Here is a 27605-nt window from a genome sequence, read left to right as displayed (position 1 = left end):
GTTTAAGCACATAAATAATAATGAAATCCTGATATGTACAAATCTAAAGCTGGTCAAAGAGCATCAGGATATTCAGAGAGATGAGAACATTAACAGCTCTGGATTCTCAAGTTACATGTTTCTCATCATGGCTTTGGTTGAACTGCTACGGAAAAGTATTCATTATGTGTGTGAAAAGCTGCTGTCTCTGCATCTGGAGTGGAAACTCGTCAGTATATTCTAAAGTGTCACTCGGGTTTTATTTCCGGTCTTCATCACGACCTCAGACAAACTGAGCTGACGGACTATTTTAAACATGTGAAAGAAGCAACATGAGCAGCACTGGAAACTTTAAAGTGTGTCATGATTCAACAGACAGCAGGACGTCTCTACATTAATAATACAAAGTGATGATCTGTGATCTCTGTTATAAAGCAACTAGTTGAGTCTTGCGTGGTAAATGACCGTGGTAAAATCAGAGTAAAGCTCGTCATTACTGACAGCGACTGAAGCTTCACTGAGAGACTCTTCATGCTTCTGGAAACTGACAGATGTGTACAGGAGCTCATCAGAGAGGATTGTGGGTAACTGTAGAGTAGACCGAACTGAAGTGTGTGTGTGAGCGTCACCTCGTCTCTTGTGTCTTAATTTACACACAGTCAGAGTGAATCCACCAATCAGCAGCAGACTCACACACACACACATACTGATGACCATGGAGACATCTGGAAATAAAACACAAACACAATAAATAGAAACCAAGACACACGTGAATGAAATAATATCTACACAAATATTCAAAATGACGACACTCGGGTCCAATTTACATTGTTAGCATGAATATATCAGATGAGCTGACGTGATATCTGTAAACATAAAGCTGCTCTGTTTCTGGTTTTAATGGCTATTTAATTATTTACTTTGTTTTTATTAGTTTTATATTGAGAATTTACCATGAAATCCAACTGTGCTTTTATATCCAACACAAATATCAGTTTTAACACTTACAGGTTATACATAAAGAGTTGTGAGCCAAAATAAATACAAATATAAGCACTAAAATACAATTAATTATATAATATTTTCTTAATTATATTAATATTATAATTTAAAATTAATGATATATGTATTAAATAAATTATTTTAAGATGTTAGTAACATGTGTTGATCACTACTGGCCAACATCACTGAGGGAGTTTTCATGCGCAGCTTCATTAATTATATTTTGACTGATTATTAATAAAGGCTACAGTAACGAGTGTATTTCAGTCCCTCGTCTGCAGATCTGCACGTCCCTCTTCATCTGTCTCTGTTGAGTCTCGTGTGGTCTTACTGTGGGTTTTCTAAAGAAGGCTAATTCTTCACATCCAGATTAAACTGAGACTGTAAAGTTTAGTCTGGCAGGAAGATGACGAGGGGCTAAACAGATCTAATATGCAGCACTTCTAACTTTAATGTATAAATCTAAACAAAAATACAACAAGTAATCCAGAAGAGGCAAAACAAACATAGTGTGCGCTATACACAAACAACGGCAGTGTAAAACACAGTGTTAAAGCTGCCGTCGGCAATATTTTTTTTATCATATTCACTGAAACCGAAGCTATGCTCCGACAGAACAACATAAATCAGACAGTTTTAGAAAAAAAACGGCGCTTCTACCTCCACCTGGAGCCTGTTATTTGTTTCGCAAAAATCCACCGCTCCCGGTTCTTCTGGTCCAGTCAGGACAGGGGGGTGTGAGATATGACTGTCACTCACAGTTCGTGCACACGCCAACGACCCCCCCCCCTCGATATAGTGAATTTTATGTTTGTTAATTTCTTCAAATATATTCTAGAATTGGTCAATGTGATTTTCTTGATGTTGTTAATATTGTTTAAATGCTTGTGCTTTAGGTAAACAAAATAAGAGTGTTCTGTGCAGGAATTAATTTAATTATTTTCATTTGGCATAGCAGCGTGATGACGTCATCGCGCACGTCGGTATGTGCTGCGCGTCCGTGATTTGCTTCATTCAGTATCAATACAGTGTTAAAGAAGCAATCACTGAAGCTCTCTCTTTCATTTTATTATTCTTTAACATTTTGTACTTCTTCTTCAGGTAACTAAAACACTTCAGTTTTGATTATTAACTTTGTTATTACTATATTGATGAGTTGTGCAGATTGAAATGAGTTTGTTGTAGTTTAGTGATAGTGTGTCATGAGTTAGCATGCCTGAGCACATGTTAGCATCTATGCCTCACGATTAGCGCGTTAGCCCGCTATTCACGAGAGGGAGAGTCATAATGTCAACGATATTTCAATATATTAGAGTTCATACTATTGTTTCAGTTTTATGAGTTAACTTAAACCTGCATTTGGGTAATTAACTCCATGTCTGATAACTGAGTCATATATTTCATTAGTTTTGTCAAGCTTGTAAGTTACTTTATTGTAGGAAATATTCAGTCTTTGGGAAATAACTTGAGATTTGAGTGTCAGTGTGCCAATTGTAAATGCCACATGCCCGTAGTGTAATGAGACATGCTTGAAGTTACTGATGTTAAAGGGGTCATGACATGGTTTTTTTATTTTATTATTATGTTCCCTTAGGTGCAATTATAGTATTACTATAGTTTTTTTTTACAAAAAACTTTTAAAATGTATTGATTTATGACCTTTTCCCTGTTTCTCATCCTCTGATTCAAACAGTCTGTTTTGGGGGTGTTTCCCCTTTAAGAGTTCAGTGTTAACGCCCACTGTTATGATTGGCTAACGTCAGTGCCTATGCATCAATTATTAACGCCCCCAGCCAGAACATTTGCGGATTCAGCGTATTTAAAAAGTAGTTTAAAGTTTTAAATACATTACTTACAGTTTGCGTCGTCGTTGTTGAGCCCAGAATAGTCGGCACGGACTTATCTTTGAGCAACAGTTTTCTGGCAAAGCCAGCATCATATTGGGATTTGTTCTCAAAACAGTCATCCTTCAAATGTATAGAACAAACGCTTAAATTAACACTGCCGTGACTGGGACGTCCGCAAAAAATAAAGTGCATCCATTTTTCCCTGACGACTGGATCTTTCGCAGCGTATTCAAAGATGTTGTTTGTCCACAGCCAGGAACAGCACATCTGCGGCATCGTAATTTCCCTGTACACAGACCCACTCGCTGTCCGTCGACTGAACACTTGTGAGGCGCGCGGCGCGCGGGGCGACAACGATACGAAATGAGCGTAGTTGTCCAGCCAGAGCTAGGAGGTCCAAAACAACCAAGGAAAAGATAACATGGTAAGTACTCCATCGTGTTGATCGATGCTGAAGAGATGGGCGCACGTCCACAGAAAATCTGGTGCACACGCACTGACGAGCACACACTTGATGGGCGGGTGCTCGGTGGTAGTGGAGGAGGGGCATGAGAGTTGTAAACATTCAAGACTTTGGCTAAGTCCACTCAATCTGCCAGACCTGCCGACTGCAGCTTTAAGACGGAAAAAGCCCTAGTGTAAACAGGGCCTAAGGGGCTGTTTACACGACAGCGTTTCCAACTATAAACTAAACACTTATTATGCGTTTTGGCCGTTCATTTACACGACAACAGCGTTTTGGGGTGCCTGAAGGTTTCAAAGTGCAAGTTTCAAAAACAGTCTCCAGTGTTTCATCGCCATCTACTGGCCTGGCAGCAGAATTCAACGTTTTTAGTCGTTTTCGTGTGAATGGGAATCGTATTGTCTATGGTGTCGTCTGTGCACGGAAAACTTCTCCATTTTAAGCACATCGTTGTCATGTAAACGTACCATGAAAACTAAACTGAAACCAAAACTGAACGTGACAGACTTCGAACCTTCAGCTCGTTTCTGTAGTTTTGATCTGGAATAAACACAGTCTGTTCCTCAAACACACGAAACACAGTCTCTTTAGACCAGGTGTCCCGTCCTGCTTCTGTCCTGTTTAGCTTGTCTGAGGGGGTTTTCTGGGCAAACCTGCACGAGGTAAGATAGAATACCTCGGTTAGAATAAGATAGGGGTGTAACCCCGGCATCCTGGCCAAATTTGCCCAGTGGCCTCTGTCCATCATGGCCTCCTAATCATCCCCATACACTGATTGGCCTCATCACTGTCTCCTCTCCACCAGTAAGCCGGTGTGTGGTGGGTGTTCTGGCCAAAAGACTACCTCTTTTGGTCTGACCAAAATTCGTCTCCGGACCAAACAAGGCAGGTGTGAAAGGGCCCTAATATGCTTTCACATTCACAATCACACCACAGTTCCAGTGCAACCAGTGCCTCCTACAGGTAGTGATGGGCGATTTCGAAACACTGCTTCATAAAGATTCAAAATCATTATGAATCTTTCGACTCAAATCAGGGGTTCGGAGAGTGTCTCAAACTGCCAAAGTCTTGACTGTTTCAGTAACCGAGGCTTCTTTACATCATAACTGTTTTGAAACGATGATCTCTGTAAACTAGGGCTGTGAATCTTTGGGTAGACAGCTAATTGATTCGATTCACGATTCATAGGTTTTCGATTCAAGAACGATTCTTGCTAATTCAGAACGATTCGATTCGAGCCGATTCACATTAAAATTCGATGCGATTCGATAAATTCGATTCTTCATTTTTTATATACATTCATAGGATTATTTAAATGCTTCCCCCAATGGGTCTTAGTCAGGGTGTGAATTACACAGCGGCATTCGGGTGGTGGGGCTGGGGGGGGGGGGGGGGGGGGGGGGGGGGGGGGGGGGGGGGGGGGGGGGGGGGGGGGGGGGTCAGAGAGTGAGGACAAATAAAAAAAAGCAACAACATTTTGTTCATGTTAGTTTTAATGAATCTATTACTATAAAAAAAAATATTTCAATAGCCTATACATTAGCATTTGTAGAAATGTAAATAATCATGCTAACTATTGTGTAGGATAGTTTTAAGGGATACACAACCGTAAAGTGTTCCTGGTACGAACACAACTTTAATGCGCATCTGATTGATAGATCAACCACGCGCTCTTATTTCTGTGTTATTAATGTTGTAGTAGTTATTTCAGCTATTTCCTTCGTACATTCAGTTTAACGACATTAAGTTAAATTTTATTTATTATTCATGATTCATCGGAATCGTGGGTATGCATTTTAGACACCTATTATGCGTTTGCTCTTTCCATGTAATAAATGCGCGTCCTTGAATAAGAGGGGTTTTACTTTACTTGCTCAGGACGGGTAATCTCAATGGTATGACCCATTTCCGTAAGACTTCATTATCTTATCTTAAAGAAAATAATGACGTTTCCACGTAATGAAAGCTTATTATTTTATAGTGCCCACGCAATGACATGCCAACTTTATCAATGGCTTGAGCGGTTTGACTCAAGACTGTTCGATAGAAAACTGTCATCTGCTCACGTGAACACCAGTCTGCTGTCCTGAGGAGAGCTCAAACATGGACTGCTCAAAAATCTGTATATGAGAGCTATATGTGGGACCGAGCGCGAGCGAAATCCAGTGAAAGATGGTAAAGAGTGCAGCGAGTATCTGTGAATTAGAGCTGGGACTGGGAGGACGCGAAATGACGGCACCCAATGTCTCCATTAATTCGCGCATGTAGTCATTTAATGTTTTTATTTTAAAGCACTGAATCGCTACAAAATCGTAATTAATTTGATTCTTAGCATTTTAAATCGATTATTGACCGAAATAAACGATTCACGATTCAAAATGCAAGTTTCAAGATCGATGCATATGCATCGTCAGGATTTGTAATCGATGCATCGAGAAAACGAATGAATCGTTACACCCCTACTGTAAACCCATGAATCATGCTAATTCACTGAGATTAATAATAATAATAATAATTCATTACATTTATATAGTGCTTTTCTGGATACTCAAAGCGCTTTACATAGAAGGGGGGAATCTCCTCAACCACCACCAATGTGCAGCATCCACCTGGATGATGCGACGGCAGCCATATTGCGCCAGAACGCCCACCACACACCAGCTTACTGGTGGAGAGGAGACCGTGATGAAGCCAATCAGTATATATGGGAGGATGATTAGGAGGCCATGATGGACAGAGGCCAAGGGGCAAATTTGGCCAGGACACCAGGGTTACACCCCTACTCTTTCAAAGACGTCCTGGAATTTTTAATGACCACAGAGAGTCAGGACCTCGGTTTAACGTCTCATCCGAAGGACGGCGCTCTTTGTCAGTATAGTGTCCCCGTCACTACACTGGGGCATTAGGACCCACACAGACCACAGGGTGAGCGCCCCCTGCTGGCCACACTAACACCTCTTCCAGCAGCAACCTGGTTTTCTCAGGAGGTCTCCCATCCAGGTACTAACCAGGCTCAGCCCCGCTTAGCTTCAGTGGGCAACCAGTCTTGGGCTACAGGGTGATATGGCTGCTGGCTCGCCTCCAGAAGATCGCCCTCCAGAAGTCTTTATGGTTCTTACGTGATCTCTGATCAGTTTTATACATTTACGTTTTAATTAGACATTTGCAATGTGTTTGTAAAAGCTGTTTTTCTGCATGTTTGGCATGAGTTTTTGTTGCATTTACACTGTTTTGACCAGCAGGAGTCACCAGCGTGTGGCGTTTCGAACGCTTCGAAACAGTGAATCCTTTTGCGAAGCAATTGGTTCAATGCTTTGAAAAATGAAATACCCTTCAGGTAGTCTTGGGTTTGGTCTGCCGGTGCTCTGGGTCACTGGGACAGCACACACATTACCAATTTTTCATGCGACCCGTGCCCTGTTTCAAACTAAACTGCAGTGTGAAAGAACCCAAAAAATGTATAATAATCCTGGAGATCTTGCTTAGCTGCTTCAGGTGTGTTTAATTAGGATTGAAGCTAAACTCTGCAGGACGGTGAGTCAATCACAAATAACATAATCAAAATCTGCCACAAACACAGACTGTATACTTTTGTACCATATATGACTGTTTGCCTCACTTACCTTTAATACATAGATGAACAGTATTAATAATGGAGTAACTGTACGAGTGTCTGTTGATCCAAACTCCACATAAATAAACTCCTCCATCATCTGGAGTCACAGCAGAAATTCTCACATTGAATATATTTTTCTGTCTGTCATCATGAACACTGAATCTTTCGGTCTTCTTCGAGGTGCTGTAAATCGTCTCAATAGAGTCTTCTCCTTCTTTTAATATGATCTTGTCATCATTAATATGATTGTGTGAATATTCACAGCTGAAGTTTGCAGTTTCTCCAATATTCACCATCACTCTCTTTGACACGTTACAACATGAATCTGTAATTCACAAAAATATGTTTTTTTATAAATGTAAAATCTTTTAAATAGTTTTACCACACAAAGACTTCTTAAAATGACTGACCTTCTTGCACATTCAAAGTCATATATATACGCCACTTGTGAAGGACATCAATTGCGTATCTTCCAGCATCATGTTGGTTCAGTTCTCTGATGGAGATCATGAGGTTTCCCTCATTGTTTTGAAACAGTGTGAATCGTCCTTCATTAATCAATTTATCATGTTTCATATCATTTATTATTATTCTCCACTCAGGTAATTTGGCCATATATTTAGCAGAGTTACTGAACCAAAGTTTCCCAGAATCAACCAGAAGACTTCCTCCAGAATATCCAGTGACACTGACGCATCTCACTGCACCTGTCAATCAGATTGATACTGTGATCAGAAAGCTCATGAACAGAAAACAGCATCATTACTGCAGTGATGAAAGAGAAAAGCTCTGACCTGAGATCAGGGAGAAAGTGAAGAAGATGAGGAGGATCTTCATTGTGAGTTGAGTTCAGTCTTCTTTATGCTGAATGTTCTCTGTGTGAATCTCTCTGTCTCTACATCTGTGTGCTTTAGTTCCTCTTTCTTCAGCTCTTTATCAGTAATGATCAGCTTTACTGGCTCCTCCCACCATCAGCACTGACTGAATATTACATTCATCACACTGAAAGAGCGCCACCTAGTGGAGGTTATGGTGGCTGACACTGAGAGCTCATACTGGCTTCATCTTCTCTATAGAAGGACATGTGACACTGAACATAATAAATCTGCATTATTCAAATCTTCCTCTAGAGGGCGACAGTATGATTTACATGTAAGTTCACTCCCTGTATAAAAAAAAAAAAAAAACGTTGAAATGCAAAAAAAAAAATTGCATCTGATACTTTGGGTTCTTGGCTTGGATTTCACTTGTAAGAAACATTAACAGCTTTTAGGAGGAAACATACCAGATCTGGATTTGTTTGGATACTTTATGCATAAAGATATAATAATATCAACGTTTGATGTGGATTCAGCAGCGGTCAGATAAACATCACATCACTGATGACAGTTAATCTGGAGTTTTTCTGCTTCCTTTCATCTCTGATTTAGTCATTATGATGTATGTCATGTAATTATTAAATTAGGTCAAAGTTTCATCCCTAGAATGATTCACTCTTTCTTTTTGAACATACAGGAGGCGAGTAAATCTGTGCCATTTACATTTCATTATTTCAGAACACAAAGAAAATTCTGTTCTGTGTCAACTACCATACAACACAACTGCATAAAACCAATAAATGTAATGTTTAGTCATTAAAATGAATGTGAATAGAATATGAACGTATAGCTCCCACTAGATGGAGCCAGAGAGTTCAATAAGAAAGCTTTGTGTGTCTTTACTGAATGTGCTGTAAATCTATAATAATGCAATGGTGAACAGGACATCATAAAGAGAGATTCTCCAGAGGTTTTCACAGCATCTTTTCATAGACTTTCAAAAATGTAATGCCTTTATTGTCTCCTTAAATCACACTATCCCTCAAAGAATTTTAATATATATATATATATATATATATATATATATATATATATATATATATATATATATAAAACAGAATGTTCTTCTGTTTTATATTCTGCAGTTTGATTAGTAAAACTACATTTGGGATAAACCGATTATACGTTTACCCAATTTTACAATGAAGAACTGGCAACCAACCCATTGCATTGTGGGGGAGTTTTGCACAAGCACATTATATTAACATTTTCTTCTGAAAATATACAAATCTAATCAATTATGATATCTCAACATGTTTTAGAGGTTGGTGTTTAATCCCCTATAGGCAAGATTTTACCTGGTGCCCCTTGCATCACAGCCCATTTCACCCCGTCATTGTGTTCATGATTATGTAGCCTATACATATATATATTCTATTTTGGCTCCTGCGATGAGTAGGGGGGCATCCCGTCCCTGTGCGTTGAGCCGACCAGATGAACCAGTTGTTTCCAGTGCTGACGGTCTTGTGCCAGCTGCTCTGCATCCTCCACAGCAACTCCATGTTGGAGGTCGCCCGCAAGGACGTCTCCAGCCTTCGGATCAAACTGGAGAATAGCTCTCGTCGGATGGTCAGGAGGGAGGCAGAGGACATGGCCGAACCAGCGGGTGCGACGTTGTGCTGCAAGGCAGGATGCTCTGAGATGGCACGTGCGGACTCTAAGCACTTGATTGGAAACCCGCTGGGGCCATCTGATGTTCTTGATGGTTCTGAGAGCCCTGCTATCAAAGCCATCTAATATTGCAGCCAGTGTCTTATTTAAGGGCCAAGTCTCCGAGCCACAGAGATGGGGAGTACTGCTGAGTTGTCAATCCGGAGCTTCGTCTTGCGTGAGAAGGTCTGGTGCCGCCAGAGGTTTCCAGAGAGACTGCAGGGCCGACGCAGCCAGGGCTCTTCTGCGAGTAATCTCTGGTTTTAGGTCCCGTTGTCTGTCACTATGGATCAGATACACAAAGTTCTTGACAGGCTCTACAATGTCCTTGCCAAGCCGCAGGGAATGTGGATGCGGTCTGTCACCGACATACATGAACTTGGTTTTCGTCCAGCTCACCTGGAGGCCAAGCTTCTCAGCCTCTTCACTGATATATATATACACACATTACAGCCTAAACACAAATAGCAAGAGCATTGCATCTAGCATTCAAGTCAAGTCCCCTTTATTTTTATAGCGCTTTATACAATACAGATTATTTCAAGGCAGCTTTACAGTGATAACAGGAAAATAATGCAACAACGTTTGCTTCTCCTGTACAGCAGATCTAGAATAAATAGTGCCATAATCCAGCTTAAGTATGTTCAGTGATGGTTTATTTTTTATGTAAACAATTTATTAATTTAGTTCATTTATATATGAACTCTATATTTAGCTCTGGATATAACAGTGATGTCATCGTCCAAATGTCATTCATGCACAAACTATTCATTGAGCAAAAGTGTTTGTTTTCCAGTTGATGGTTGCAGTCTTAAACTATGGCACGTTTCATGTTTTTACCATGAATTAAACTGCAAAATGTCGTCTTTAATGTGAATTTTACATAAAACGTTGCTACTTTTAATAAACATGTAGCCTATAAAATATCATTAATAATTTTGGCAATTGTTTTTTTTTTTAAATGCCATGTATCCCCCTCAAAACTGCACAACTGTAGAGTAAAACATGAATTAATAAATGTGATAGTAAAAGCATCTAAAAAACTGACATGATTGTTACAAATCACCCTGTCCGGTGCCTCTGGAGAACTCAGAACAACTGTTAGCATAAAGTTTAAGGTAAAAATAACTGCCATTAAATGATAGTATCTTACTACTGTGCAGTTAGATAAACTGTTCATTCATTACATCACTTTACCTCTGTCTTTATCCCATTTTATCCTCTTCTCTTCTTTTTGGCTCTGTATCTATTGCAGACTATAATGCTAATTTATAAAGTGTCATGTAAATTTGGCCATCCGTCACAATCAGGAACTTTCACCGTGTCTAGACCTGGCGTGAGCTGCCATGCCCATGTCTACGGGGTGCTTGAGTGTGTGATGCTCCCTCAAACAAAAGCAATGCTCACTACATTGAATGTAGAAGGGCGACGCTACACAACAAATCACCAACAGTAAACTGACCGGAGTCGGGGGGCCTTAGTTTTTCTGCTTTATTTTGTAGTATTTTGAATTAATGGTTTTGTATTAGTAAAAACAAATCTTAAAAATAAGAATCGCTCGTTCACTCATTTTGGCGCCCCTTGCGTTTGCCTATGCCATGGGCCGGCCCTGATAATGTACTGCATACTTATAGGCACATTTATAATTTGTCTTAGCTAGATGTCGTTTGAGTTTGTTAAGATATTTTAGTGATTCACAAGCCTCAGCGCGACCGTTAGTCAAGCCACTGCTCTCAAGCTCCAAAAATACCATACAAATCATCCATACGCTTCATTGTGTGCAATTGCAAGTCTTCTGAAGACATAAAACAGATCTGTGTGAAGAACATATCTAAATTTAACTGATTACTCAAATATAGGGCCCTGTCTTGCACCCAGTGCAATTGACTTTGAACACCGACACATGTATCATTCCTATTTTGCACCGGCGCACAGCGGACTTTTCCTCCACAGACGCACGTCGGTAAATTAGGGAATGAACTTGCGTTCGGGGGGGCGGTTCGGCGAAAAGAGGAGCGTGTTCCGGCGCAAAAGTTCCCTGGTGCTATTTTCCAGTTTTAGAAACCAATTCCGCCACTGACCAGGAGAAACCCAGTCTAAAGACAGTGGCGCGTTGCGCGTTAGTCATATGCTATTTTAAGGGCGCGTGCTTGGCCATAATGCAGTGTGTTAACGCGCATACACTTTGATTCTCTAATCTAGACAGACGCAGCAGTTTTCATTTTTGCAAATCATACATTATTACAAGGAACAATATTAACACACGAGGGAAATCATTGTTGTGTCCGTGAAGATGTGAAAAAAATCTATCTAGATAAAAAAATAATATCTAGATTACACATTTACCCAAATTATTATACGCCTGTTTAACCGAAGCTAATTTGTGTGGTTTCTCCATCATCCTCATACAATGTCACTTCTCTGTGTTTTACGGCCCTGACGAGAACGTCGGTCTCCTCGGCTGTGAATCGCTCCTGGCGTGCGCTGGCAAACCCGCCGTTATAATAGCGATCCGCCGTGGAACGAGCGCGCCGGCTCTTAAAGGGAATGTGAGAGGACGCTCTGATTGGTTTATTTCACGTTACGCCCAAACCACACCTATGAATAATGAAGCGACTTCAGACCAACACATTTTACATTTGCGCCGGGCGCAAGAGTCGTTTATCCCGCCGGTATAATAGCAACAGGGATCCGCCCACAGAGTTACTTGCGCTTTGACACTTGCATTTCAGAACGTTAAAATAGGGCCCAGTCTTCCTTCTCTCTGATCTGCTTGTTCTCATGACGCTTCACCCGCAAACTTTGTTTTTATTCAAACAGACACTCAGCGCTCATCCGCTCTGCAGAAAATATCGGTAACACTTTATTTTGATGGTCCCTTTTGAACATTCTGTTAACTATAAGTAACTGTGCAACTACATGTCAACTAACTCTCATTAGAGTATTAGTCTGTCTGCTTAATATCTGCAAACTCTTTATCGTGATGCTCCTCCAACAGACACTCTACTGACTATAAGTAACTTTGCAACTACATGCTAACTTATTCTAACCCTACCAGTCTACTAATGCTCTACTAAGACTCTAATGATAGTTAGTAGACACGAAGGGGCAATGTTACTAATAGACAACATAATGTGTTAAAGTGACCATCCAAATAAAGTGAAACCAAAATGTCATTGGCTGCTCTCTGCCCACACTTGACAGCATTGCCTCACCCCGATACCTCAGCAGAGCAAAAACAGAATCAAGGACTCCTCTCACCCAGGCCACGATCAGGCCGTACAGGTCTGCCAGATCCCGCACATCCAGAGACGGCTTTCCCCCTACAGCCATCACGACTCTAAACACTCACTTATAGAAATAGGACCTTATCATGATGAATGATTATCTTGCCTGCCTTGCACTTTCCATGAGAGTATGACATGAGTGAGTGTATGAATGTAGTCTTCTACACAGCAAAATCCCCAGTGTTAAATCAACACTGCTCGGAGCATATATGGTCCCACTCTACAGAGTGTTAAAATAACACTGAAGCAGTGTTAAAGTTAATGAGATAATTAAGTGATTAATTAAGTGATGATTGAACATTATGATGAACACCTGCTGTTAACAAGCACAATCACTGAAGGAAAGAGAAACACAAGAACTACAACTGACTTTTAATCACAGCTTTAAATTAAATCAGCTGAAGATAAAAATAAGACATCAAAGCAAAGAATGCAAATAGAAGTGCTGCTTCAGGGTGTAAAATCTCGGTGCTCTTTGGATGGGATACAGAATCTAGTTAATTAAATTAGGAACTCCAAGGCACTCGAAATAACTTTTTAACTTTAACTTTTTTTCACACATTTCGAGTGCCTTGGAGTTCCTAATTTAATTAAATAAAAATAAGACATTCAATCTGTGAAGATCTCAACAGTGAACGATTAAACAACTCCATAAACAGCATTACCAGCTTCACTTATTACTAACCAGACTGACTTTATTTCTGTCAGACGTCTACAGAAGTTTTATTGAGAATTAACAGAGGTTTAGATGTTGATGTTTTAGTCACCATTTAAAATCGCCATTATGGTGAACAGTGTTGCCTTTAGTTGTGCAATTTGATTCTTTTTTTATTATTTGATTTCATGGTCATTGTAACAGTGTTTACCAAAACACACAAAGGTTGCAAAGAAAGCCAACAACAAAGATGGTCAGGTGATAGGCCTATAGTTATCAACAAGTACAAAAATCAAAAAAGTTTATCATTTACTGAAAATGGTTATTTGGTATTAATAGATTTTCAATAACATTCATTTCTTTCTATAGATCAGTCATCAAGCTGAATCTTTAATTTTTAATTATTGGGAAAGTAATTTTTGGACAAACACACAGACATCAAGAATCCCCATATGAATCTCATTAATGGTGACATGCTTTATGCCGCAATGCATTATGGGAGGCACCATAGTATAAAAATCATGGCTCCCAGCATGCATTGCAGCATGAAGCATATCACCATTGTTGAGATTCATACTCTGATTCTTGATGTCTGTTGTTTCTAATATAAAAATAATAATTTTCAAAAAAAAAATCTGAAATGTATATCAAATTTTTAATTCAGGATGACTGCTCTGTGTCAAAAAAAGTGACTTTTATTAATAACTAATAACAACTTTTGTTTTTTGTCAGGGATAAGATTAGTGAATCTTTCATCTTTATAATAATGAAAACGATAACACCTGGACATTTAATATTTTTAGCTTCTTTTGTAACATATTATGAGTTTTGGTATTATTGTTACAAAGACCAAAATTGTACTTAAAATGCCATGAGTCAAACTTCCCAACTGAAGGGAAAACTGATCACCATAATGGTGACCTTTTTTTTTAAACATCGACATCTAAACTTTTGTCCATAGACATATACCAGAAATAAAGTCAGTCTGGTTAGTAATTAGTGAAGCTGGTAATGCTGTTTGTGGAGTTGTTTAATCCTCCTCTGCTGAAATCTTTAGAGATTGAATGTCTTATTTTTATCTTCAGCTGATTTAATTTAAAGCTGTGACTAAAAGTCAGTTGTAGTTCTTGTGTTTCTCTGTTCTTCAGTGATTGTGCTTGTTAACAGCAGGTGTTCATCATTAATGTTCAATCATCACTTAATTAATCACTTAATTATCTCATTAACTTTAACACTGATTCAGTGTTATTTTAACACTCTGCAGAGTGGGACCATATATGCTCCGAGCAGTGTTGATTTAACACTGGGGATTTTGCTGTGTATGCACCATGAGTAGCACCAATGTTTTACAATGACAAATAAATGATTCTGATAAATAAGAACTGAAGGTTCAATGTGCAACTGTGGATGAGATTCTCAGAGTCAGACGCAGGTGTAAATGCTACTCATCTCTTCATCCACCGCGTACGATAATGAAGCAGTTTTTTAATCACGGAATAGAGGCGAACACCGACGAAAAACAAGTGAGAGCAAATGAAGTTGAGAAGTTTGACTTTTACCATTTGACAAATGATGTTTTATTAACAAGTTTCGAGAGGAACACGTTCTAATAATCAAACAAGTCATTCCAACCAGCGTCAGCAATCAGTAATCAACAGGACCACTCGATCAGCACGAGTAAAACCTAGAAATATACGCAGTCGACTCACCCATATTCCTCGACTGCTTTCAGCATTCCTCCACCACCCCATCTCCTCACACTGAGTGACAATGAGAGAAGATCCAAGTGCAGTTTACAACACAATCCAAAGTCATGGTCTACTAAGCAGACATAAGGTCAGAGAACAGAAATCAGTCCAAACAAACAAATCCAGAGAGCAAGACATGAACGAGAAACCCAGGACACGGGCAAAAATAGAAAATGGGAAACCACTCAGTAACCCATGTGAACCACAACACAGAGACAGAACAGGGTTATATAGGAAGAGACACAGGGATAAAGAGGCGATGGGAAACAGCTGTACATGATTACACAGATGACAGACAATGCATTGTGGGAAATGATGTGTGTAGTGTCAGTGGAAGGAGTTCAAGGGCTCTCGCATCTTAACGCCAGATAGTGTGAGAAATAGTTTTGAGCATGTGCTTCCTCTATTATTTTAGATAACCTGGAAGAGCTGAGATATAACAATATTTATTTTACAGATTTTACACAAATACAAAGCATCTTTTTATGGAAAGAAAAATGTGTGTCCATCAGGGCTAAAACACATTTCCTGTTTGTATCACCCCTGCAGGAGGCTGAAGAGTTGTGGTTTGACCGAAGGAATATAAATAGAGCAAAAATAATCCACAAGCTGAAGATCATCTCATGATGTTTATCACACTGACCTCAGTATCAAACCACCCTGCAAACACACAGCACTGAGACTCTACAAGCTAGTGTCTTTAACCTAGTAAACATACAACAATACAGTAAACCTGGAGATGCTGCTTGTTTTATTAAAGCACACATACATCATTTGTTGATCAGAAACTTTTTCAGTCTTTTTCTCAGTTCATAACTCAGTAAATGTTTGAGGTGAATTACTGAAGGATCATCTGTTAGTCTTTATATGTCTTCTGTTCATCTTCTGTCTCTCTGTTCAGTGTCGTGTGTCTCTCTGTGGGTTTCCTGAGTACGTGTGTTTAACTAAACTGAACTGAGACCCTCGACCTTCACCTGTTTCTGTCGCTTTGAGCTGGACGGAAAAAACAGCCTGTTCATCACACACACACACACACACACACACACCTCCAGCGTTCGTGAGAAACTATCCGACAAAAACTTAAACTCAGATTAAAATTAATTTTCAAGTCTTTGAATACAATAATGACAATGCATTTAAAATGAATATTGATCAGTTTATATCTACATATTTGAATCACTCCTGACAGTGAGAAAGTAAAAATGCATAACGAATTATTCAGATTTCAGACTCAGACGTTCTCCTTTGCAGAGTATAAACTTTGTCTTTTATGATAATAATCAGATCATTTAGATGTTTCTCTGGGATCTGGAAACATTGATTTCATCAGAATGAAAACTAGATTAAGTCACACTAAATTTTAATGCTGTTTTAAACAATGTAATGCTGTGACAATGTTTTGAATTTCAAATATAGTGTAAAAAGAATCCATTTGGACAATAAACAAGAAATGATAGCAATTTTATTGTTATTTTTCAGTGAATTAAAATATGATTCTACAGTAAAGGTATAAGCAGTTGTAACATCAGAAACAGAAAAAGAAAGAACTGAAAACTACATCAGCAAAAGTATTGATCAGCAAGTTAATGCATAAGGCATTGATAAGTGTTCAATGTGTTAAAATAATGTCAAAATAATGAAGTTATTAAATATTAAGTTATATTATCTTTCTCATGATCTTTCTGTAACTACAAATCTAAAGCAGATCAATGATAATAATCAATATTCAGAGAGATGAGAAAGAGGAAACTGTCATTTTAACCGATTCTCATGTTTGATGCATCTCATCATAAAGAGTTTTACACTTGTATGTTTAAGAGCTGCTATTAATGAGGTTGTATGTGTTAAAGCTGTATTTTAAAATGTCTCTGCATCTGGAGTGGAAACTAAAGTATTTTATAGAAGTGTCACGTAGGTGTTGTGTTTCCGGTTTTATTCACACCCTCAGATAAACTGTGATGACAAACTCTTTACACACACCAATAAACCTCTGACACAACTGCTATTTTAAACATGTGAAAGAAGAAACATGAGCAAACTTTAAAGTGTCTCATGATTCAACAGTCTGTACTGAACGACCCTGATCAATAAAACAACTCTTTAACAATAATTTATGGATTATAAAGAGATTTTTTATCAACTAACTGTAAACATAAGCAATACTTGTGTAATGTGTGCTGATCTGTGATCAGTTATAAGTGAGTTAGTTGAGTCTCATGCGGCGACTGACCGTGGTGTAATCACAGTCGATCTCGTTCTTACTGACAGCGACTGAAGCTTCACTGAGAGACTCTTCATGCTTCTGGAAACTGACAGACGCGTACAGGAGCTCATCAGAGAGGATTGTGGGTAGATCATCATGACTGTTAATCTGAGCTGATCCAGGATCTGTGAGAGAATCACGTCTGCTGCCTGCACATGATGACTGCACATGGAAAATAGAGATAAAATGTACATTAAAAGGAGAACACACACACACACACACACACACACACGACTCACCAATGTATTTTTACTCTTTCTCTTTTCTGATGTTACGGTTGTTCCTAATTACCCAAAACAAAATGAATCAATTAGTACAACATAGACAAACTAGATCAAACTGGAGACGAACAGCAGAATCTGAGACAGAAACACATTGAGGTTTTACTGCTGCTCATTGAAGCAGAACAGAGACATTAAAATAACTTAAATTATTAATGTGTTTCAACAGATAATAAATGATCAAACCTCGTCTCTTGTGTCTTACTTTACACACAGTCAGAGTGAATCCACCAATCAGCAGCAGACTCACACACACACACATAATGATGATCATGGCTGAAAATAAAACACACAAACATATCCCAGAGATGAATAACACAAATATAATAAAATTTTCAGCCCCAACATGAATGTCTGTTTCAACACTTATGAATGTTAAATACATTTGACGGAGGCTGAGTAAAAACACAGCTAACAGATCTCAGTGTTAATGTGTGATCTGTGAAGCTGAACTACTCTACAGTCACATGAGTGTATTTCAGTCTCTCGTCTGTCTCTGAGTCTCGTGTGTCTCACTGTGGGTTTCTGAATAAAGACTGTAATTCTCCACAGCTAAATTAAACAGACTCTGAACCTTCAGCTCATTTCTGTGGTTTGATCTGGTATTAAAAAGCCTGTTCATCACAAACACAGAGAGAAAAAATAACAACATAACTCAGACAATCTGCACAGGATTATTTCATTTTTTTTTTAAATATTGACTTAGTGAGAAGTTATTCATATCTTAGTGAGAAGTTATTCATATCTTACAGTTCAGTTAGTGGCAGTGGATGGACATTAATTCAGTAACTTCTCTGAGTTTGTTCACTGAATTATTCAAATCGCACTCTGTTTGTGAGTCTTTTGAACGATTCTTTATTATGACTGGCTTGTAAGAGTCACTTGTTCATGAATCTGACAACACTACTTGCACTGTATGTTCTTGATTTACTCAAATGAATTGGTTCACAAGAGTCATTTGTTCATGAATCTGACAACACTGTGTGCATATTTAAATAGCATAAAACCAAACGATGGAGTGGAAATGCTTTTTCTCGCAGCTCCGCTCACATCGGTACTCGCCCATAACTGATTAATAAAGTGATTTTGATATGAAAGAAGATGCAAATAAAATAAACTGTCTTACCTTTGTTGATGCTTAAATGCACTTTAGATCCTCCTTCACGTCTCGCTACTGGAGCCACGGCAAACAAACACAGACATTTAAAGGAATACAGTAGTTCACTTAAAAAAATACAATTCTGTCATCATTTCTCAACCAGACTGACTTCCGTAGTATTTTTTTGAAAGTCAATTGGGTCCATCAACTGTCTGATTGCCAGAGGTGTATAGTCCAGGGGTCAGAAAGTAGAAGTCCTGCCATAGTTTATTCAAACTCAGTCAGATGATATCACTAATTAGTTCTCTCTCCTGTCTGAATTAGCAAATCCAGGTGATTGGAACAAAATACTGAGGAGGACTTTTACTTTCTGAATCTGGACTTTACACCTCTGGCCACATGTCATCCAAAAGCAAAATAAATAATCCAGAACTGGACCTTATCTGAGCCACAAAACCTTCTCAATAAAAACTTCTGTAGATGTCTGACAGAAATAAAGTCAGTCTGGTTAGTAATAAGTGAAGCTGGTAATGCTGTTTGTGGAGTTGTTTATTCCTCCTCTGCTGAGATCTTCACAGATTTAATGTCTTCTTTTCTCTTCAGTGGATTTCATCTAAGACTGTGTCTGAAGTCAGTTGTAGTTCTTGTGTTTCTGCTCGTCTCTTTTTCTGTTATCTTCTTTCCTTCAGTGATTCTGCTTGTTAACAGGCTTATTAATACTGAGATGACTCCATATTTAATATACACAGGTTTTGTGGCTCAGATAAGGTCCAGGGGCCTCATTTATAAAACTGTGCATAGGAACCTTACTAAAAGTGTACGTACGCACAAAAGCCAAAAATGGCGTACGCAAAAAAAATATCAGATTTATAAAACCGTGCGTACGCACACCTGCACGCAATTTTCACTTTATAAATCACAGCCTAACTGATAATTTGCACACGCAAAAAAAAATCATTTAACGCCCTTTCTCCGCCCACATTCAACCATATATAGACAATGCAAATTACCTCATTAGCCATGCATATATTAAAGGAGCAAGGAAATTTGTGTTTTTTAAAACATAATGAGTGATAGGCCTACATCCATTTAAGAATAGAAGTGAAAGAAATTAAATTTACGTACTTTCAGCATATAGTTCCTTTTATGTCTTTAAACTAAACATGGATGTATGTATCTTTAGGACCCATAATGGTGATTTAATGTTATTAAGTTGGCTTGAGAAAGCCAACTTACTGAAATTTATTTAAACTTTTTATTATTATTCTTCTTACTAAAAATGTACAACTCTAACTCCTCCTAGAGCTTTAATTCTACAAACTCCAAACTCGGGTCAGACCTTCAGACTGTTCTGACTTGGTGTGCTATATCTTTTCAAACTAATTTGACTTTCAGTTTTCTTAAAAATTAAAGCAGCACCAGGTAACTTTTCAACCTTAATAATATATTTCCAAGTCTCTTGTGATGGTACATCGACTTGCAATAGGTTGAATGACACGTCTGCCATAGCCTGACGGGGTATGTAGCGTTTTTAATCGTACTTTTAAACTTCGGGTTTCGGGTAGTAACCGGCGAACAAAGAGAACTACAAAATTCGACTGCTTTACGGCATATACGTCACTTTCACCACCACCCCCACTTCCTTAAAATCGGACGTGCGAGCCAAACTAGCGTTTGTTTGCCAAATGTTATAGTCATGGCCGAAGCAGCACAGAAAAGCAAGAAAGCAAAGGTTTTGTCGGAGGAAAGCAACAAGAGGAAACGAGAAAGTGATCGCATTAAAGGCAGAACGAGGATCAACATTGTTTCTCGCTGGCGTGAGCTGAAGGAGGAGGAGGGGTGCCCGATGCCACCCGTCCCGGTTTTCCAGGGATTATTCTCTTTTTTGAGCGACAGTCCCAGAAAATTCATATTCTTTCCCGGGACACGAATTGTCCAGTTTTTTTGTGAAAATGTACTTCTAAAGTAGAATTTCCTGGTTTCAAATTAAACCGTTTCCGTCTACTGTTACTATGTTTTCTTCATAGTTGTGTACAGTACATCCAATCCTGTGTCCGTAAACGGGTAAAAACCATGGTAAAAACGGGTAAAACAGTGGATTGGCCAATGCCAGGCGTTTACTTTTATTTGATTGGAAGCTCAACTTATCGCCTAGCAACTGGCTGTGCTGTCGGTCGGTCGGTCGCGCGCGCGCATCAACACACATCCAAAGATGATACAGTGTGAGTTTAGTTGCTAGCTAGCTTTTTAAAAACTGTCTATTTACATCTATTGTGTGAAATGGGGAGAGAGACGGACGAGGAGGATAACCACTGTCTATGAGGATAACACAACAAAGTCGGATGAGCCACCAGTGTCAAAGAAAATACTATTTACAACCTACAACTCAGACTCAGACCCCAACAAATAATAATAATCTGAGTGTCCCGGTTTTTCACAAATCAAAGGTGGCAACCCTATGCTTGACCGATGCAGACTTTCAAATATCAAATGAAAGCCTATGTCTAAAGGGCGTGTACAAGTTTGGTAGGGGCTACATTCTTGCAAGTAAATATATAAGATGTACAAAATAATATTTTAGGATACCTAACATGTCTGTGATATTTGTTTATTTGTCTTGCCTCAAGCTATAATGCAAATCGATTTGTAAAATTTGCAGATTCATCGGTAGCTTGATATTATAATATTGACGATATGGTTATTATATCTACCACTCAAACATTGCATTGAAGTATCATATAGATTCAGTAAAACGGTAACCAATAGACTAGGCTACTATAATGACGCTGGCTTGTAAACGTGAGCATCGCGATCATTTGTCGTTTGAAAAAAAAATAAAACCCATGAAATTATATTCATATCATGACATGCTGAAATATATGCCACTGTACCTGGATGAAGACATTTCACACGCGACGCAAGCAGAACACCTGCATGTGAACTCCTACAGTGTTCAGGGCTATCACTGTAAAAAATAAAACATAGATTTCATTTATATTTAATTAATTAAAATGAGGCAACAGATTACAAGCAATATTATTAATTCAATTTTACAAATTAGAATTGAGTAATAATTAATCAAATTAATTCCTTAAATGTTACACTGTAAAAAATAAAACATAGATGTTATTTATATTTAATTAATAAAAATGAGGCAACAGATTACAAGCAATATTATTAATTAAATTTAACAAATTAGAATTGAGTAATAATTAATCAAATTAATTCCTTAAATGTTACACTGTAAAAAATAAAACATAGATTTAATTTAAATTTAATTAATTAAAATGAGGCAACAGATTACAAGCAATATTATTAATTAAATTTTACAAATTAGAATTGAGTAATAATTAATCAAATTAATTCCTTAAATGTTAACCATTTAAAATGAGTAAATTTTACAAAATATATGTTATTGCCAACATTGAAGACACCTGATGTTAACAAGCAGAATCACTGAAGGAGAAAACCATAATTAAAGTCACCATTATGGAGATGAGTGTGTGTTTTAGTTGGGCTCTTCACCCTTAAATTATTAACTTTAAGTTTTTGTTTGGCTGCTGTACATGAGTTATAACAGCCAGATGAACAAACGGTGATCTGATGGTGTTGGTTGTGTTTTAACATAATCATTATTTCACAATCATTTGACCTGAATCACTGAACTCAAATGGAGTACAATTTGTGACTTAAGTTAACTTTGTTAACTATAGAAGTTCTGGCCTTGTACACCATAATATTTTTATCTTTTACAATGTAATTCAAATAATTTCTAAAAAGTTTCTCTTGTACAAAAAACAAACAAACAGACATGATGAATCAGCCTGTGCATCTCAACAATGGTGACATTTATAAAGCATGTTGCAGTGCATTCTGGTTTGTACCAATCACAACTCATTCATGGCTCCCATCATGTATTGCTGCATGAATAAATAATGAGCTCAGAGGTTGTCACCATTGCTGAGATTCATACGCTAAATCTTGATGTCTGTGTGCACCTAAAAAAAAACAGATATATTTTTTATTATTATTAATTTGATCATTTGGATTCCATTGAAAAGGATAATAATATTATGCAGCTAGAATTAATAAAATAAATTTAACTCATAAATTGGACTCTACATGAGATCAGTGATTCAAGTCAAATGATTGTGAAATTATGAAACACAACCAACACCATCAGATCAACATTTCTTTTTGTTCATCTGGCTGTTATAACTCATGTACAGCAGCCACACAAAACTTAAAGTTATTATTTTAAGGGTCAAGAGCCCAACTAAAACACACACTCATCTCCATAATGGTGACTTTAATTATGGTTTTCTCCTTTAGTGATTCTGCTTGTTAACATCAGGTGTCTTCAATGTTGGCAATAACATATATTTTGTAAATTTTACTCATTTTAAATGGTTAACATTTAAGGAATTAATTTGATTAATTATTACTCAATTCTAATTTGTAAAATTTAATTAATAATATTGCTTGTAATCTGTTGCCTCATTTTAATTAATTAAATTTAAATGAAATCTATGTTTTATTTTTTACAGTGTATCATGGTTGTCAACAAATGCACGTGCATGACAGAGTTTACGACAGTAGTAGAGGACAATACTGTTTCCCAACTGTAGGGGGACCCCGAGAGCAAAAAAAAGAAAAGTAACCTAGTGTTACTTTAATATTAAAAATCATAAAAATCCCATAGACTTACATTGCAGAGTGCTCAAATTGAGCCAAGACTACGGTGGGCCATTAGTGTACAAGCCAAAAACTCAAATATAAACTCCCTGAAGCCCTAGATTCAATTAAACTACCATTCTAAATCTATCTATCTATCTATCAAACTTTAACCTACTTTAAACATCAAACTACTTTAAACTTCTTCAAACTCTCTGGTCCGGCTTTCTCAAGCCAACTTAAAGTTTGTCTCAACAAGTTTGTAGTTTCTAGTTTGTATTTTTTGTTGTAACCGGGACCTATGAGCAACTTGTAAATATTGTAAATATTGAAATATGTCAAACTTAATTTTGCCATTTTGGAAAGGGTTAATTCCCTTTATCCGCAGTCAATTCCTCAACTCACCATCAGTGTTGCCAAACTGCTTTGTCTTCAAAATGTGCGTACGCATGGGTCAGAGTTTGCGTGGAGGTGCGCATATTTTCACGTCAAGTTTTTCTTTATAAATCCCACCTTTTGCGCAGGAACTGGCGTACGCATGTTTTCAGCCCCGTTTTGTGCGTACGCAAGCTTTAGAAATGAGGCCCCAGGTTCAGAAAGTAAAAGTCCTCCTCAGTATTTATTTCCAATCACCTGGATTTGCTAATTCAGACAGGAGAGAGAACTAATTAGTGAAATCATCTGACTGAGTTTATGGGTGGAATAAACTATGGCAGGACTTCTACTTTCTGACCCCTGGACTATACATCTCTGCTGATTGCTAACATTCTTCAAAATTACTTATTTATGTTCAGCAGAAGAAAGAAGTGTATACAGGTTTAGAACAACTTAAGGGTGAGAAAATGACGACCGAATTAAACATTTTAAGTGAATTAGTCCTTTACGCCACATGATTCTGAATATACTGTATTTACAGCAATAAACATCTGAATTCACTCACTGAAGAGGTCGAGCTGAATTTTGGTGGTCAGGGAGATGGAAGTCAAATGTGTGTCTCTGGTTTCTGCTCCACACCAGTAAACTCCAGCATCTCTCACGCTCACATTACTGATGCTCACTGTAAACACTCTCTCTTCATTTCTCTCAGATGAAGGACTCGTTTCTGTCACTGCAGATGTGCTGATGTTTTGACAGATGTGATCATCATCCTCTTTGCAGAAATGAACGTTATGTTCCTCTGGGATCTGACAGGTGATGTTGACTTCTTCACCAAGATGAGCAGATTCAGTCACAAACGTTGCATCTGTAAACAAAGATAATTAACACAGCAAAATCCCCAGTGTTAAATTAACACTGCTCAGTGTTTATATGAGTCCACACTCAGAGAGTGTTAAATGAACACTGAAGCAGTGTTAAAGTTAATGAGATAATTAAGTTATTAATTGAGTTAGGATTGAGCATTATTGAAGACACCTGATGATAACAAGCAGAATCACTGAAGGAGAAAATTAATGTAAAATGGTCACCACTATGGAGATCATTGTTTTGTTTAGTTGGGCTCTTGACCCTTACTTTCTTAACTGTATAATTTGTTTAGCTGCTGTAATTCAGTTATAACAGTCAGATGAACAAAGAGAAGAGGTGATCTGATGGTGTTGATTGTGTTTTAACATAATCAACAGTTGGCCTGAAGCACTGAACTCATTGAGAGCATCATTTGTAAATTAAGGTTATCTTATGGATTATAGCAGCACTGTCCTTGTAGAGTAAGCCTTTTTTAGCCTTTTCAATTAAATCCAAATGAACAAATAAATTACAAAAAAAAAACCTTCCTAAAAGTATTTCAAGGTAGGCACACACAGAAATCAAGAATTAGCGTATGAATCTCAACAATGGTGACAAACAGATCACCTCTGAACATAAGCTCATTATTAATTCATTCAGCAATGCATTATGGGAGCCATGAATGAGATTTGATTGGTGGCATCCAGAATGCACTGCAAAATGCGTGTTATCATCAGGTGTCTTCAATAATGCTCAATCATAACTCAATTAATCACTTAATTATCTCATTAACTTTAACACTGCTTCAGTGTTCATTTAACACTCTCTGAGTGTGGACTCATATAAACACTGAGCAGTGTTAATTTAACACTGGGGATTTTGCTGTGAAATTACATAAAAATCAGATCAAATACTTCATAAATGCTAGAAAAAAAAATATCCGGTTCCTCACCGTCTCTGACGTCCAGCTGAAGTTCAGTGGAGCTCTCAGCATAGTGAGACACATTCACTCCACATCTGTATGTGCCTGCATCTGCAGCTTTCAGCTCTCTAAAAAACACCATCAAGACTCCTGCTCTGGTGTCGTCATATAGAGAAACATCTCCATTCTCCATCCATTCATCCTGAACTCCTGGATTCTTGCTCTCTGAACATCCATCTGGTTCTTTACAGAAGTATTTTGGCTTGGTTTTGTGTTGAGGATGTTCACACTTGATCATCATACGACCTCCTGAGTGGCCAGTCACTCTAGACACGCCCACTTTAGCTGTCAATCACAAATATAATTAAACCTCAAAGACAAATGATGTAATTATAGTTTGATAAATTATATATTACATAATAATATTTTTACTATTTATATGTTTTATATGTTATATAATTATGTTTTTTTGTTGTTGCTAGATTTGATTGAGAGCTTATTCTACTTACTAATAATATATAGATGAACAGTATTAATAATGGAGTAACTGTACGAGTGTCTGTTGATCCAAACTCCACATAAATAAACTCCTCCATCATCTGGAGTCACATCAGTAATTCTCACAGTGAATATATTTTTCTGTCTGTCATCAGAAACACTGAATCTTTCGGTCTTCTTCGAGGTGCTGTAAATCGTCTCAATAGAGTCTTCTCCTTCTTTGAATATGATCTTGGGATCATTAATATGATTCTGTGAATATTCACAACTGAAGGTTGCAGTTTCTCCAATATTCACCATCACTCTCTTTGACACTTTACAACATGAATCTGTCATTCAAAAAATACAAATATTTTATGAATATCAAAACTTTGAATTGTTTTTTCTACTCAAAGACTTTAAAAAAATGACTGACCTTCCAAATTCAAAGTCATATATATACGCCACTTGTGAAGGACTTCAATTGCGTATCTTCCAGCATCTTGTTGGTTCAGTTCTCTGATGAAGATCATGAGTTTTCCATCATTGTTTTTAAACAGTGTGAACCGTCCTTCATTAATCCATTTATCATGTTTCGTATCATTTATTATTGTTCTCCACTCAGGTAATTTGGCCATATATTTAGCGGAGTTACTGAACCAACGTTTCCCAGAATCAAGCAGAAGACTTCCTCCAGAATATCCAGTGACACTGACGCATCTCACTGCACCTGTCAATCAGATTGATACTGTGATCAGAAAGCTCATGAACAGAAAACAGCATCATTACTGCAGTGATGAAAGAGAAAAGCTCTGACCTGAGATCAGGGAGAAAGTGAAGAAGATGAGGAGGATCTTCATTGTGAGTTGAGTTCAGTCTTCTTTATGCTGAATGTTCTCTGTGTGAATCTCTCTGTCTCTACATCTGTGTGCTTTAGTTCCTCTTTCTTCAGCTCTTTATCAGTAATGATCAGCTTTACTGGCTCCTCCCACCATCGGCACTGACTGAATATTACATTCATCACACTGAAAGAGCGCCACCTAGTGGAGGTTATGGTGTCTGACACTGAGAGCTCATACTGGCTTCATCTTCTCTATAGAACAGTGGTTCTCAACCTTTCTTGGGCCAGCGCCCCCTATCCAATATCCAGGTCCCTGACCCCCCCCACCCCCCACCCCACGCACACACCACACACACACCACACTACACTAATGCCATGTAATGAGTGAGCAGGAACAAGTGAGAGTTAACAGATGAAATCATTACAAAATCGTCATATTTTAGTACTGTATTAATAATACAATTGAACTATACTCCATATTAGTTAATCCAAAAAACAAGCTATAAGCTGCATTGGCTTATCAATTCCAGTGTTTTCCACAGGATCTTTGGTAAAACTGTGGTGGGTGTTCCTCTGTCCCTCTAGGGGGGTTCGTAAGAAAATTTTGTGCATTTTAATGTTAAATTCATCAATCTGGTGCACTTTGAGAGTTCAAAATTAAAAGCTCCAACCCATATTCAGTGTGCAAATTAAACAAAG

The 27605-nt window shown here is 37.9% G+C and overlaps 2 protein-coding genes across 2 annotated transcripts in view; both read right to left on the bottom strand.

The window, feature by feature from the left end:
* Positions 1 to 16954: 16954 nt before the first annotated feature.
* The window catches only part of LOC306999726 (polymeric immunoglobulin receptor-like), a 44951-nt gene continuing 34300 nt past the window's right edge, over positions 16955 to 27605 (bottom strand). The window contains exons 5-9 of the mRNA XM_079614621.1: positions 24383 to 24685; positions 18796 to 18843; positions 17856 to 17945; positions 17628 to 17671; positions 16955 to 17550 (exon numbers count right to left, since the gene is read on the bottom strand). Of these exons, the coding sequence (XP_079470747.1) occupies positions 17329 to 17550; positions 17628 to 17671; positions 17856 to 17945; positions 18796 to 18843; positions 24383 to 24685 (707 nt within the window). The 3' untranslated portion in view covers positions 16955 to 17328. The remainder of the gene's footprint in view (positions 17551 to 17627; positions 17672 to 17855; positions 17946 to 18795; positions 18844 to 24382; positions 24686 to 27605) is intronic.
* LOC307000239 (polymeric immunoglobulin receptor) lies at positions 25058 to 26995 on the bottom strand (the record flags this gene model as incomplete). The annotated part of the gene is made up of 5 exons (XM_079615674.1): positions 26883 to 26995; positions 26502 to 26795; positions 26098 to 26415; positions 25619 to 25933; positions 25058 to 25077 (listed from the first exon to the last, which is right to left on the bottom strand). Exons 1-5 carry the CDS (start codon positions 26923 to 26925, stop codon positions 25058 to 25060), a joined length of 990 nt encoding a protein of 329 aa, XP_079471800.1. The 5' UTR covers positions 26926 to 26995.

The sequence above is a fragment of the Phoxinus phoxinus genome, assembly GCF_949152265.1.
Source record: "Phoxinus phoxinus genome assembly, chromosome: 6".
Classification (NCBI taxonomy): domain Eukaryota; kingdom Metazoa; phylum Chordata; class Actinopteri; order Cypriniformes; family Leuciscidae; genus Phoxinus; species Phoxinus phoxinus.
The sequence above is the reverse complement of the archived record's forward strand: the minus strand, read 5'-3'. Positions and strand labels throughout refer to the sequence as shown.